Raw genomic sequence first — 15,808 nt, forward strand, 5'->3', positions numbered from 1 at the left:
CCACCTGGTGCAGGGAAACATCACCACCTGCAGGTGTTATGTTGCACACATTCTTGATTTGGAAATACATTGCCAACCCTTCATCATTGCTCGGTCGAAAGCCAGTGGGGGACACTACCCAACAGGACTGGGAGCACTTCTCAGCCAAAGAATAGCAGTAGATGGCAGTAAATACCACTTTATCCATGGCAATTAGGGAGAGGCAATAAATGCTGACCTTGCTAGCAATGCCCACACCCTGGAAAAATGAATAACTAAAATAATAATTCCAACAGCGTAAACATGGCAAAGATTGGGGGTGGGAAGCATATAGACTGGGTATTTACATGTCTTTACACGAGAACGCTCGAATACTTTACGTTCTCAACCGCGTGTGCGACACTTTTTGAGCCTCGCGGCGATCCGTAGTCGACGTGCGGAGCCGTCGCCTTGGTAACCGCGGCCCCGCGTTGCTAGGGCCGCCGCCGAGATGGCGAAGGGGACGGATAAGAAGAAAAAGAAAGGGAAAGACGAGAAGGAGAAAGAGAAGGAAAAGGATAAAATCAAACCAAGGAGAGGGAAGTCGGGCGAGCTGACGGAAGAGACGGCCCGGGAGCCGGAGTTGGCGCAGTCGGAGGGGAACCTGATGTGCCGGCTGGTGTCCGACCCGCCCGAGGACGGCGCGTTGGAGCCGGTGCCCGAGGAGCCCGAGGGCCTCGACGTGTCGCCGGAGGCCACCGCCACCTACTATGAGGAGCCCGTACTGACCAAGCTGATCGTGGCGAGGTGCGGCTCTGCGATGGGAAGCTGTAGGGCCCGGTGTACGGTTTGAGAAACCAGCCCCTGTCTCTGCACTTCCAAAATACAGTGGTGACAATAAGGTATTGGTATATTACTGTCACCTGTACCGAGGTACAGTGAAAAACTTGTCTTGCAAACCGGTCGTACAAGTCAATTCATCACACAGCGCAGTTACATTGCGTTAGTACAGAGTGCATTGATGTAGTACAGGTAAAAACAATAACAGTACAGAGTAAAGTGTCACAGCTGCAGAGAAAGTGCAGTGCAATAAGGTGTGTCACAAACCAGCAACAAAAGAAACACACTGAGCATGATTCAGTGTTAAAAACTATTTTATTAATCACTACTTATGATAATACGTAAAATAAAAGTAAAAATGTTAGTATGTTAGAATTCAAAAATGTTAAACCTCGAACGTTAACCCCAAAACTAAACTCTTCGTGTGTGTGTGTGTGACAAAGTCCAAAACTCCCAGTTCCTGAATGGTTCTTAAAGTTCAGTTCCGCAAGCCATAAGGTGAAACATGAGCAAGGGCTTCTTCAACAACCACCGTTGTCTGAAGATAAGATGTAGATGTAGAAAAACATAGAGAGAGTACATACGAAATCCAAATGTTCCACGATGGAACCGAAACGACACTTCAGTGTTTACTCGGTAGTGACTTCCTCACCCCGAAAAGCATCCGAACCGTGGTCGTCCACACACAAATACCTGTTTCCTTCTACAGGTCAGCAACAAAGTGAACTCCACCGGATTACTTCCAACTTCCATACATGGATTTCAGTAGCAAACACAGTTATTGTTTCTCATCCATCGATAGAGAAAACAAGCAGGCTGGTGTCTCTCTCCCTTCTCTCTCTCTCTTCTTCTTCTGACTTCTTCAACAACGTCATTACGTCCTTTATCTTCTATTGACGTAAGCACGCCCCACACACACATACACACACACTCTCTATCTTAAAGGGACTTTCACTGAGTCCGTAACAGGTGCAAGGTCACAACAAGGTATATCGTGAGGTCATAGTAAACCGAGCGTTGCCCCCAAATCTTAAAGCGAATCCTAACTAACCACAAAAACCTTTAACCCTCAGGATTAGGCTGAAGATCCTAGGTACAAGTGCCAATAATAAACCAGTACCAATAGGCATGAGTCCCTACCACCAGACTTAAGGACAGCTTCTACCCCACTGTGATAAGACTATTGAACAGTTTCCTTACACGATGAGATGGACTCTGACCTCACGATCTACCTTGTTGTGATCTTGCACCTTATTGCATTGCACTTCTCTGTGACACTTTACTCTGTACTGTTATTGTTTTTACCTGTACTACATCAATGCACTCTGTACTAACTCAATGTAACTGCACTAACTCAATGTAACTGCACTGTGTAATGAATTGACCTGTACGACCGGTTTGCAAGACAAGTTTTTCACTGTACCTCGGTACAGGTGACAGTAATATACCAATACCCTTCCAACTATATACATCCTCTTTAGGGATTTGGACTTCAGGAAGTCATGACATATACTGTAAGTCAGTGATAATAAACCTGATTCTAATTTGCCTTGACTCCAAGTACAGCTGGACAAAAGCAAGTAAAACTTAACAAAATAATAAAGAGCATGAGCCACATTAAAGTGGCAGTTGCCAGTGAATCAAAGAAATCTAGGATATGAGAATAACAAGCATAAAGGCAATTGCCCTGTTCCATGCAATTTTAAGCATGAGTGCTAAGTTTTTCTGTGAACCTGAATGTTTAAATTAACAGTGAACCTTAACTGCAACTCCTGATCAAATCTTAACTTGAATTCTAAACTGAACCACTAACCTTAATTTGAACCTTAAGCCCCAATGCAAACCGAGAAACTGGCATTAATCTAAAGTTGTATCTCTATCCTTAAAACCTAAGTTATTGTTGTCATTGCCAATATGAGAGCTGTGTTGTTGTTAATTGTCATTCCTCGGTGGGATTTAATAACTTTACAACTTCAAAGGTTCACCTGGAGGGGAAATAATGCTGCTAAACAAAATGAAACTCTCTAAGTTACGTAACATAAACAAAAGCTAGGAATTGGAAACAAAAATGGATATTGGTATTGGTTTATTATTGTCACTTGAAAAACTTGTCTTGCAAAACAATCGTACAGGTCAGTTCATTACACAGTGCAGTTACATTGAGTCAGTACAGAGTGCATTGATGTAGTACAGGTAAAAACAATAACAGTACAGAGTAAAGTGTCACAGCTACAGAGAAAGTGCAGTGCAATAAGGTGCAAGGTCACAACAAGGTAGATCCTGAGGTCATAGTCCATCTCATTGTATAAGGGAACCATTCAATAGTCTTATCACAGTAGGGTAGAAGCTGTCCTTAAGTCTGGTGGTACGTGCCCTCAGGCTCCTGTATCTTCTACCCGATGGAAGAGGAGAGAAGAGAGACTGTCCCAGGTGGGTGGGGTCTTTGATTATGCTGGCTGCTTCACCAAGACAACGAGCGGTAAAGACAAGAGTCCAAGGAGGGGAGACTGGTGTCCGTGATGTACTGGGCTGTGTCCACAACTCTATGCAGTTTCTGCGGTCCTGAGCAGAGCAGTTGCCATACCAAGCCGTGATACATTCAATGTGGAACTCCCCCAAACAAAGGATAGTTGCGGTGAAAACGATAGTTGCACTTGAAGGAGAAAGGAGTGGAAGGAAATGCTGACTGGGTGAAATTAACAGTGAGGGTGGTCCTGTGAAACATAAAAATGACTAGATAGGACAAATAGCCTGCTTTTGAAGAAACCATTCAGCAGATTAGTGAGTATCTGCAGAGACAATAGATGAATTAACACTAAAATTATTATGACAGGCATGATCATGGATAGAAATATAGTTTATGCTTAAAGTCAGTGTCCTCACAGCAGTTTTGACACTGCATTATTCCTAGTGTCATCAAATAAGAATAAGGAAAGACTTTCATTTATTTTTAACAGGGCAATTTCATGTCTCTTTCAGGATGCCCTAAAGGATTTTACAATTGCAGTCACTGTTAGACTGTAGCAACCAATTTGTGCTCCACTGGTGATATCAAACAGCATTGTGAAAGTAACCCATTGATTTTGTTTTAGTAGTGTTGTGTTAAGAGTAAAAATTGGCTGGGTCATCAAGCATAATTTCCCTATTGTAAAATTTTTTGCATTCACCAGAGATGATAGATGGGTCCTCGGTTTAAAGTCCTATCTAAAGGACATCATCCTGACAGTGCACCTTTCAGTACTGTATTGGAATGTTAGCCTAGATTTTTGTGCTCAAATCTATGTAGAGGAACTTGAGCTTGGAACCTTCTGACTGAGGCCAAAGCATAGATGTCAATAAGCTAATGAAAATGATGCTTTTAAACTGCGAATTCAAAAAAAAGGTATAAATATTAATAAAATCACATCTTGCATCTGGTGTGGACAGCACACTGCAGTCATTTATCTCAACAGATGCTGACTTACCCCATGAGTGTTTCCAGTATATTTAGTTTTTATTACATAACCTTAATATGATTTTATGCTAAGTTTTTACTTTATTCTCTTTTGTATGTATTTCCATGATCATATACTTTGTTCAGTTTCCTAATACTTTATGTACTCCTAATACATTGTGGCGGCACGGTAGCGTAGCGGTTAGCGTGACGCTATTACAGCACCAGCGATCGGGGTTCAATTCCTGTCGCTGTCTGTAAGGAGTTTGTACGTTCTCCCGTGTCTGCGTGGGTTTCCTCCGGGTGCTCCGGTTTCCTCCCACGTTCTAAAGACATACGGGTAGGTTAATTTGGGGTTTAAAATGGACGGCGCGGACTCGTTGGGCCGGAAGGGCCTGTTACCACGCTGTAAATAAAATCTAAAAAAAAATCAAAAGAGGGGAATAAAACTGGTGTTTAATAACCATGTACAGACTTAAAAAAATATGTTGGACCTATGAATCTCTTCCTTTTGAGATGAGCACCACTCTTTTTGCTGATTTGCACACAAGATGTGAACAGTTGCCAACTAGCAAATTTCAACTCTGAATCAGCTGCTCAGAATGTGAGAGTGAAGTCTTACCTGCTTTTGGCAAAATTAGAACCTTCTCAAATTTTGAGGTGGGGCAGGGCATTAGGATGAAATGAAGATCCCATAACTAATTTTAGTTTAGTGAGAAACAAAAAAAAATTATATCAGTAGAAAAGTGATGAAACATAATAACTACAGTGAAATGAGCAAATGTGTTTATTTCTAAAACTGATCCATTTCTTTTAAAGCTATGAGGGAGAGACAGTGCGAGGTCTTTATGAAGGTGTAGGGACTGCCTATTTCCAAGGAGGTCATGTCTATGAAGTAAGTGGAATTCTACTTTCAATTCTCTCTCATTTAACATTCACCTTAAGAACAAATATTCTCTGTGCGGTGAATGTTGTGAAACCTTGGTGCGCAATGTTACGCTAACTGTACTCCCCAGGTCACCGTTTACAAGATTATTCTCAGCCACATAGGAAGGATGGCTGGTTTTGCTTTTTGTTTCTGCTTCAACTACCACATGGGCTTTTGTGAATCACTCTATTGACCTAAGGAGTTAATTGGATCAGTTCAATGAAACCACAAATAAATGCTTATTAAATTTAGTCAACATTAGTTCAACACCAGATTTACACAAAAATAAATTTAATTCCCAGAAGGTCAGAAAAAAATGACTGTCATCCTATAATAAATTTTTTGAGTGTTTGGTACTTAGTGTCAAATCTGACGCAGACTTGATGGGCTGAATGTCCTCCTTCTGTGCTATAATATGTATTACACCAATAAAACATGTTAGTGTTTATTTCAGTATCACAGCAAGTGAAGCACTAAACATTAAAATCCAGATTACTGAGGTAGCATCACAGTACATGAATCAATATAATAGCCATAATCAGTTAAACCAAATACTATTTCAGTAAGGTGGAAATCGAATCATTCACTTCAACTCACTTAGTATTTCTTTCTACATTTTTTATTTGCATATAACCATGATTACCAGCATACAGTCATTGGCAGTTCAATTGGCTACGACACCTAAGGATTGCTTCCTCTCTCCTGTTGCCTTTAACATCTTACCTGAGGGTTACTGAAATGCTAGCATTGTGGAGTTGTATAGCACAGAAAGGGGCTCTTTGGCTCGCCACATCCATGCCAACCTTTTAGCCCATCTACACCAATCATGATTTCCCACACTAGGTCTGTATCCTTCTGTGCCTTGCACTTTGTCAGGATTAACTTCCACCTGCCAATGCTCCACCCAACTTTCCATCTGATCTTTCTCCAGCTGTAGCCTTAGACAACCTTCCTCCCTGTCCACAACACCACTAGCTTTTGTGTCATCTGCAAACTTACTAATCATACCTCCTACATTCACATCTAAATCATTAATACAGTATATATCACAAACAACAAGGGTCCCTGCACCAATCCCTGCAGTACACTGCAGGTCACAGACTTCTACCAGAAAAGCATCCTTCCACCACGACCCTCTGCCTCCTATCACCAACCCAATTTTGAATTCAATTAGCCAGTTCACCTTGGATCCCACATACCTTAATCCTCTGGATCAACCTTGTCAAATGCCTTACTTAAGTCCATATAGATGATATCTACCACCTGCCTTCATCAATCGTATTAGTTACCTTCTCTAAAAAAATTCAATCAAATTAGTGAGGCAGAACTTCGCACCCACACAAAGCTATGCTGACTATTCCTGATCAGCCCCTGCCTTTATAAATGTACATAACTCCTATCCCTTAGGATTTGCTCTAGTGATTTCCCTACCACTGATGCAAAGCTCGCCAGCCTATAATTACTTAGCTTATCCCTGCTGCCTTTCTTAAATAAAGGAAAAACGTTAGCTATCATCCAGGTTTCTGGCACCTCACCTGTGGCTAACAAAAATATCTGTCAGGGTCTCAGCTATCTCCTCTTTGCTTCCCATAGGGATAGATCTCATCTGACCCTGGGATTTACCAACTCTTACTCTTCCCATAACATCTAACATCTTAATACTGACCTGCTGCAGATTATTCATGTACCCCTCCCTGAACTCACTATCTTCCATGTCCTTCTCCGTGGTGAATAAGGACCTAAAGTGTTAATTTAGGACCTAAATAAGGACCTAAAGTGTTAATTTAGGACCTAGCCCACATCACCTGGCTCCACACATAGATTATCCCTTTTTTCCCTCTGGTGACCCACTCTTTCTTCTTGGCTTCCCACTTGCTTGCATTCCATTCCTGTTCACTGTCTGACTGGGAATGCCTATTGGGTATTTGCAGCCTTCTTTTTGACACTACAGATAGCCCAGAGGCACACGCAATATTGGGTCTTGGGCCAATTTATTCAGGTGCAGGAACTGCATTTTGTGACGCCCCCACACCCTCCCACTATTCAACTTCCAGTTGAATTTCCATGCCATACTTTTTTAAAAGGTTCTCCCCAAAGATCCTTGCTCCATTTATTGATAGCTTGCAATACTTAATTCCACTTTTACCATTATTCACCATGGTTGTCATCAGTCTTTCAATGTAATGCTTACCCAAGTTTTGTCAAGCTGCCACATTATAAAATTTTTTGAGAGCTAGGACAAACTTAGTGTAAAGTTTTTTAATAATCCCTTCAGAACATGTTCCTTCCAAGACTACACTATGCAATGAAGTAACTTGCTCCTACAGTGAAATATAGCATTGTTAAATATTGTTTACAATATTTGCAGATTAAGATCACGAGCCAATTTTACCTTTTTTAAATCTAAATGATGAAACAAATGTACTTATCAACGTCTGTATTTTGGATGGATATTTTTGGTACATTGTCAGGTAAGACATACATTACTGCTGCATAATGGTTAACAGTTTGGATTTTAAAATGTATTATCATTTTTATTGAGTTGAAAATGAATTGTAGTATATCAGTAAAAGGTTAGCCACTAGTTCTAAGGGTTGGCACTTCATATTTTGCCACAGGGTATGTTTTCGGAAGGCCTGATGCATGGTAGAGGCACCTACGTGTGGGCGAACGGAATAAAGTATGAAGTAAGAAAACACCAATGTATATCAGTGTTCTCAGTCCTTTCAAAGTGTTTTGCAGTGGATGTCTGCTGCTGAGCAAGTGCATATATTGACATGTTTGCATGATGCACCACTATAATTGCTGCAGAATCTTCATGAAATGTAATCAGTCAAACTTGAGGAGAGCAACATAGCTAGTCCAACTCCCCATTCTGTCTCCATAGTCCTGCAAATTCTTTCCACACAACAATTGAATCTACTTCCACTACTACCCCTGTCAGTACATTCCAGGCTCTAGAGCAACAAACAATGTGCTGGAGGAACTTAGCAGGTCATGCAGCATCTGTGGGAGGAAAGAAATTTTTGACGTGATGTCCTGATGCAGGGTTTTGATCTGAAACGTCCACAATTTCTTTCCTCGCACAGGTACTGCTCAACCCACTGAGTTCCTCCAGCAGACTGCTTGTTGCTCCAGATTCCAGCATCTATGGTCTTTTGTGTCTATATTCCAGGCCCTAACCACTTGCTATGTAAAGAGAAAACTCTCATGTAATTTTTGATTCTTTTGCTGATTATGTTCATTTTGTCTCCCCTAGTTCTTGACCCCTTTGCGACTGGGAATTCGATTCTGTTAAGACGCTTCATGATTTTGAAAACCTCTATCAGATCCTCTCACAACCTCTTCTTTTCCAAGGAGAACAACCTGTGGGCCGAAGGGCCTAAATTGTGCTGTACTGTTCTATGTTCTATGTTCAATCTTTCCTGTCTATTTACATAACCAAAGTTCTTCATCCCTGCAGTCATTTTAGTAAATCACTCGTACACTCTCTAAAACCTTTGTATCTTTCCTAAAGCATGTTATCAGAACTGGACATAGTATTGCCCTTGTAGCTGAATTAGCATTTCATAAATATTCCTCTCACACTCTATGCCTTTATTGATAAAACCCAGGATATCTTTTGCTTTTAGAAACTACTTTTTCAACTTGCCCTGCCACTTTGAAATAAGCATAGGCACTATTTGGGGTTTGATGTTATCTGTTCTTGATTTTTGGCATGACACAGGAATAGGTTCGTGGAGCTTTTTCCTTTCATGGTCCCAACACATATCAACTGACAAATTATATTTATTGCTAAGTGTTATGGGTTTAAGTTCCCAATCAAGGGACTTGAACATGACATACCCAGTAAAGTGCTGAGGGAACACTTCACTGTTGGGTATCCTGATGCAGGGTTTTGACCCCAAGTGTTGACAATTCCTTTCCCCCCACAGATGCTGCTCAACCCACTGAGTTTCTTCAACAGACTGTTTGTTGCTCTAGATTCCAGCATCTACAGTCTCTTGTGTCTCCACTTCACTGTTGGAACAACTTCCTTCAGATGTAAAGTGAAGTTGATAACAAAGATTACATGACACCATAACCAAAGAGAAGGCTGAATTCTCCCTGATATCCTGGCCAATATTTATTCCATCAACCAATATAATTATTAAGTGATCTGGTGATTTAGCACGTCTATATGTAGGACCTTCCTGTGCTTAAATTGGGTGCTGCATTACCACAGCGATTGCTGTACTTAAGCACTTAATTGGCTTTAAAGCATTTTGGGATATTGTGAGGTTATGAAAGGTACTGCAGTGCATATATTAGAGTTTTTCTTTTTCTCAGGGAGATTTTTCGATGAACACCCCAACAGGCCATGGCACTTACACATGGACTGATGGCAGCACCTATGTTGGTGATGTGCAAAATGGAATACGCCATGGACAGGGGATATTCACGAGTCCTGATCGATCTGTTTCTTACACTGGAGAGTGGTACTTTGGTAAGAGGCATGGAAAGGTAAGAGTTAATACTTTAACATTTGATTATTATCATTTTTATTCAGTTGTTAAGTTGTGACTCATACGGAGCAATGGACGGGCAGAAGGGACTACAATCATCCACAGTATCTTTGACATCTGATCTTCCTTTCCTTTCTTAGGGAACAATATACTATAATGAAGAAGGAAGTTCATGGTATCAAGGTGATTGGGTGAACAATGTCAGAGAAGGCTGGGGCATTAGACGGCAAGTAGATATCTAAGGAAATACATTTTTTATAGTCTCTGGCTAATACAAAATCAATTTCAGATTTTGTGCTAAAATATTGAATTATTAATTTGCATTAAACAATAGATCAAAAAATTAGCATTTTTTAATAAGATACCTTTATTAGTCACATGTACATCGAAACACACAGTGAAATACATCTTTTTGCATAGTGTTCTGGTGGCAGCCCGCAAGTGTCGCCACGCTTCTGGCACCAACATAGCATGCCCACAACTTCCTAACCTGTACGTCTTTGGAATGTGGGAGGAAACCGGAGCACCAGGAGGAAACCCACACAGACACGGGTAGAACGTACAAATTCCTTATAGACAGTGGCCAGATTTGAACCCGGGTTGCTGGCACTGTAATAGCGTTACACTAACCACTACACTACCGTGCCTGCCAGATCACCCGCTAGCTCCTGCTCCTCCACCTGCCCCCATCCTTTTATTCTGGCTTCTGGCCTCTTTCTTTCAAGTCCTGATGAAGGGTCTTGGCCCGAAATGTTGACTCTCCATTTCCTTCCATAGATGCTGCCTGACCCCCCTGAGTTCCTCCAGTGTTTTGTGTGTGTTGTTCCAGATCTCCAGCATCTGCAGTCTCTCTTGTGTCAGCATTTAAAAGATAAGCTGAATTAAAAGGAATATTTGTCTTTTTTATAGAACACAAGCAAATTTCCACTCTTTAAGTATAAAATATGAAAAATTATTTAATATATTTTTCTTGTAAATTTTGCATTGATGAGCAGCAGCAAAGGAGACTTTCATTATAAGTGCAAACCAGATATTATTTCCATGGCAACTTTACTGTGTGAAAGTTGCGAAGTAAATACAAGTTACTGTTGGAAAGGAAATTACACCGACTGCACTGAACGCCTAGATTTCACTGTTGGTAAACTGAAAATAATTACACTATAATTACTCCCTTGTCAGAAGGAGCAAAGTGAATGGGCTTCAACATTTTGCACTCTCTAGATTTTATAGCACTCAATAGTCCCATTTTGAACTTGGTATGCAAGTTAGTCATGTATTTGGGTTGGCTGTGTTACACATAAACTTCAGAGTTTTATTTCATCCCCATACTATTTCACTGTTCCAGACATCATTTTTACTTTGCCTGAAATTGCTAGAAGTAGCATTCAGAAGACTTTTAGGAGTAAGCATGATATTTTCTCTCCTTTGTCCTTCCCCTACATTTTCTGACTGTTGTATATATTAGTGTCCGCAGAAGGAGCCATTATTTATCTGTGAACCTGGAGAATAGGGTATTTGACTCCAGAAACATCACAGATAATTTTAATCCTATCCTCTCCTGACATCCGTAGACCCATGTCCTGACGGTTCATTAAATGAAAGTCATGAACTGTTTGATTTTTTAGACTTCTTCCCACTTTCTCCACCCTCCATTTAATGCCGGTTGGTGTTTTCACCATGACTTATCTGATTCAACAGAAGCCATGGACTATACTTGTGGTAGGGAGAGCTTTCTACTGGATGAGTCACCAGATTATTCGGGTGACTATAGAAGAAAATTACCCATTCCATAGCTTTTAGAATGGGATCCAACACTTCATAAAGGGCACCACTCAAATATTCTGTGTTATCAGTTGCACTTTAACATAAGCATATATCCCTAGGTATAAGAGTGGGAATGTGTATGAGGGAGAATGGAAAAATTTTATACGCCATGGAGAAGGCACAATGAGTTGGATTTCTACTAATGAAGAATACACAGGCCAGTGGGAAAATGGTATTCAGGTGAGATTGCAGCCATCTCTATTAAGCTTCCTTCTTGTTAGAGGAAGTTATCAACATAAAAATATCCATAATACGGTTTCCATAATTATAGCTTCCCAAATTCCAAGTTCTGTATAAAATGTATTTCTGGGGTTTGCAGTGTGCAAATTCAGGAAAGAGTGAAGGTCTTTGACACAATATATGATTCCTGATTGTAAATGGGAACTGGATACATGGGTGTAGAAAGGGGGTCATCTGCATAATTTCTAGTGTACCATTCAAATTTTTCAAACCATCTCCTGAATTAAAGCCAGCAGATAGAAGCAGAGAGAACTCCCCTGCTCCTCTTCAAAATAATACTGTCAGGTAGATGTAAAAGATCCCGTATTATTATTTTGAGGAAGAGTAGTGAGTTCTCTCTGATGGCCTGGCCAATATTTAGCCTTCAATCTCCATCACTAAAAACTGATTATCTAACACTTTTCTCTTTGCGGGAACTAGTGTGTAAAATTAATTCATCATTTCCTACAATGCACTTCAAAGTACTTTATTGAGTGTAGTTTGTCAAATAAATATATATTGTATTCTTCCTTTAGTTTCTACAGAAAAAAAATGATATGGCTATTCATGAATTCAGTTTAAAATATCATATGGTACCCCTTGGACTTTGATTCTTTGATTTTTTTCTTAGTAATGTTGATTAAGGCCAGGACACTTGGGATAATCCTACTCTCTTTTGAAGTTGTAGCAAGGGAACTTTTATGTTCAGCTGAAAGGGCACAAAGGACCTTTGATGTCTCAAGTGAAAGATGGTGCCTCAAACAGTGTCGCAGTCCCTCAGTACTGCATTGGATTCTGAGTCTTGGCCTTTAGATTCAAGTCTCTGGAATGAAACTTGAATCCACAACTGATTCTCCATATATCCTATTATGTGATATGTAACAACATCGCAGGGTGTTAATAAATGTCTCTTATATACAGTTTAGTAACTGTACTTGATGTAAATTTTTCAGTATAAACCAAACTTTTACCCGACTAGCTCAGTGTCAAAGTGAAATACAGCTTTATGTGGCTATGTTATACGCATATGTATATCCATGTTTGGCAGTATGATGATGTGCATGTGTTCATTTGCATACAGTTATTGTAAACACGTGTTCATATCGTCAGAAGTAGCAGCAAGAATGCAAAGTAAGGAATAAAATGGTGCCGCTAATTGTTGGATGCATAAATTTAGTAACTTGTGATGCTTTGCAAATTAGATTTTATATTCCACTTGGGAACCAATTTGAAGATTTCTCAGGTCTCTTGTTTTTTTTTCCAGCATGGATTTGGGACTCACACCTGGTTTCTGAAGAGGGTGCCAGGAACTCAGTATCCATTAAGAAATCAGTACATAGGACAGTTTGTAAAGGGACTCCGTCAAGGACATGGCAAATTCTTCTATGCAAACGGGGCTTTGTATAGTGGTGAATGGCTGGCAAGCAAGAAACATGGTTTAGTAAGTTCCCTCCACCAATAGACACTGGCTCTTTTTATTTTAGTCATTGACCGTTTTCAGTGCACAATCATTATTAGCTTTTCCAAAAGTATTGAGAGTTTTGTATTTTTTTCCAATGTCTTTTATATAAAGACATTTATTCTCACTTTGTGGTTATTTTAGTGAAAAGATTTTGTGTGGAAAATCTACTAAAGGGATGCTAGAATCCTTTGGTGTAGTTGGACACCAGAATTTGATGGTGGGGTCAGTAGGGAGGATCAGGGAAGGGTTATTGTAGTTGTGGGGTTGAAGGATGGATTTGGATCGGAAATGTAGATGTACGTGCATCAGTAATATTGTTGCAGGGAGATCAGCATTCTGACAGCGGTAATATTATCATGGTGGGGCTGGGGGTTGGTGGGCAGGAGAGAGGGATCTGCAACCAGGAGTTGAAAGAGAATTGGGGGATTGGAGGCCAAGAGATCACATGGGGGCTATAGTGGAGTTAGAGAAATGCAGATTGGGAGGTGTTGGAACCTGGAGAGTGGGAGTTTGTTAGGGTTAGTTTTAATGTCAGTGAGGGGGTGGTGCAAGGATTTAGGTATGACATCCAGATCGGTGTGTTGGGACTAAGACCATCTTGTTCCATGAGTGCCCAGTGATTGGTGCCATCAAGACAACATGGTCAAAACTCCCTGCTGTGGGGAATGGCATCATAAGGGAATTGCATCAGAATCACAACCAGAAGTGCCCAGCTGAATTTTCAAAGTGACCCAGAACAACCTGTAACTGGCCATTATCATGCTTCACTCAAGGGAAAATCAATTTTCAATTGTGTATCACTGAAAAAGTGAATTAGGTCATTGAATTTCCATTTTTGAAGGCAGTCGGTCACTGAACCATTGGGTCTGAAATGTTTCTTGCAATGAAAAATGTGATAATGCCTATTCTGTTCTGAAGGCAGAGACCCATTAACAAAACTGTGGGAATATAGGAACCATCTGCTTTCAGGGAATGTTATTAGCAATTTGTTAACTGTGGATAAAAGCAAGCATTATCTGGCTGCTTTATATACAGAGGAATGTCAGCTCCATGATGCTCTCAAGTCCCTGGAGCAGAGTGTGAACCTATGACTTTCTGACAAAGAAACTATGCTACCACTGAACCAGATTAACTAGATTAACAATTTTTTTAAAAAACCCTTTTTGGAATAACAATATGCTTTCCTGAAATGTAATCAACTCCATTAACATTTACATCTAAATTGCCACGCACTGAAAATTTAAAATGAGATAATTATGTAAAAATGCACTATTGTTTACTCTGGTTTGTATTTCTAGAAGATTAATTTTAGTATTTTCAATATGATTGAATCTGAATTGTTAAATTCAATCTTTTACCTTTCATAATATTAGGGAACATTCATCTTTAAGAATGGTCGTACTTTTGAGGGAGAGTTTTTGGAAGATCGTATGGCAGAGTTTCCTAATTTTTCGATTGATGGGATGAATACACCAGACCTCAGTACAATACGCACCCAGTCACCATTTGAAACTGGCAAGTATATTTCCAGAAGAGTGTGTGTGTGTGTGTGTGTGTGTGTGTGTGTGTGTGTGTGTGTGTGTGTGTGTGTGTGTGTGTGTGTGTGTGTGTGTGTGTGTGTGTGTGTGTGTGTGTGAAACTTCCTCTCCACAATATATTAATGGATGTTTTAATAATGCTTTATTAACAGAATTACATTTCATGTATCTGACCCATGGTAATGATATATCTGTGTTGGAAATTGCAGCATGAGTGACTTAAGCCTTTGCACGTGCCACATGTACCAGTTTGCAAGCTTGGTGCCGAGAAACCAATGCAGGAAGTGGCAGTCTTGGAGTGTGAGTTCTGAAGGGTTGCAGTGTCAGTTGCTGAGACCAGCAGCAGATGGGAGAGGTAGGGGTAGTACTGGCAGATGGATGTGAAGGAGAAAGGCAGATTGCACCCGGGGCAGCACGAAAAGTGGTGGACTTCTGAAAGGAAAAGAGACATTGAAAAATTGCATAGATTCAGAAAGCACAGAAACAGGCCCTTCAGCTGACTATCAACGATCCATCTATTCTAAACCTATTTCCAGCCCTTGACCCGTAACTTTCTATGCTTTGCCAATTCAAATGTTCATCTAGATACTACATAAATGTTGTGAGAGTCTCTGCCTCCACTTCCTCAGGCAGTGCATTTCAGATTCCAACTACCCTCTGAGTGATAAAGTTCTTTCTCAGTAAGGTTAAGGTAAGGTTCTTATCTTAAGTCTATGCCCTCTGGTTTTAGATAACTCTGTTCTGGGGAAAGGTTTCATACTGTCTATACTATCTATACCCTTCATGATTTTGTAACCCTCAACCAGGTGCCCTTCATTGCAAGGAAAATACACCCAGCCTATCTAGTCTTTCCTCATAACCTGGTGAATCTCCTCTACACTCTCTCTAGTGCATCACATCCTTCCTATAGTGTTGTGACCAGAAGTATACACAATACTCCAGCCAAGATAGAACACTACAGCACAGTACAGGCCCTTCGGCCCACAATGTTGTGCCGACATTTTATCCTGCTCTAAGATCTACCTAACCCTTCCCTCCCACATAGCCCTCCATTTCTCTATCATTTGTGTCTAAGAGTCTCTTAAATGTCCCTAATGTATC

General features: G+C 40.4%; 1 protein-coding gene across 1 annotated transcript in view; it reads left to right on the forward strand.

Annotated features, from left to right (window-relative positions):
* Positions 1–542: 542 nt before the first annotated feature.
* Positions 543–15,808, forward strand: part of rsph10b (radial spoke head 10 homolog B) — a 43,676-nt gene continuing 28,410 nt past the window's right edge. The window contains exons 1-8 of the mRNA XM_052021229.1: positions 543–765; positions 5,051–5,126; positions 7,778–7,846; positions 9,489–9,662; positions 9,805–9,890; positions 11,548–11,668; positions 12,972–13,148; positions 14,543–14,688. Coding sequence (XP_051877189.1) covers positions 626–765; positions 5,051–5,126; positions 7,778–7,846; positions 9,489–9,662; positions 9,805–9,890; positions 11,548–11,668; positions 12,972–13,148; positions 14,543–14,688 — 989 coding nt within the window. The 5' untranslated portion in view covers positions 543–625. The remainder of the gene's footprint in view (positions 766–5,050; positions 5,127–7,777; positions 7,847–9,488; positions 9,663–9,804; positions 9,891–11,547; positions 11,669–12,971; positions 13,149–14,542; positions 14,689–15,808) is intronic.

Source organism: Pristis pectinata, chromosome 8 (assembly GCF_009764475.1).
Source record: "Pristis pectinata isolate sPriPec2 chromosome 8, sPriPec2.1.pri, whole genome shotgun sequence".
In the NCBI taxonomy this organism is placed as follows: domain Eukaryota; kingdom Metazoa; phylum Chordata; class Chondrichthyes; order Rhinopristiformes; family Pristidae; genus Pristis; species Pristis pectinata.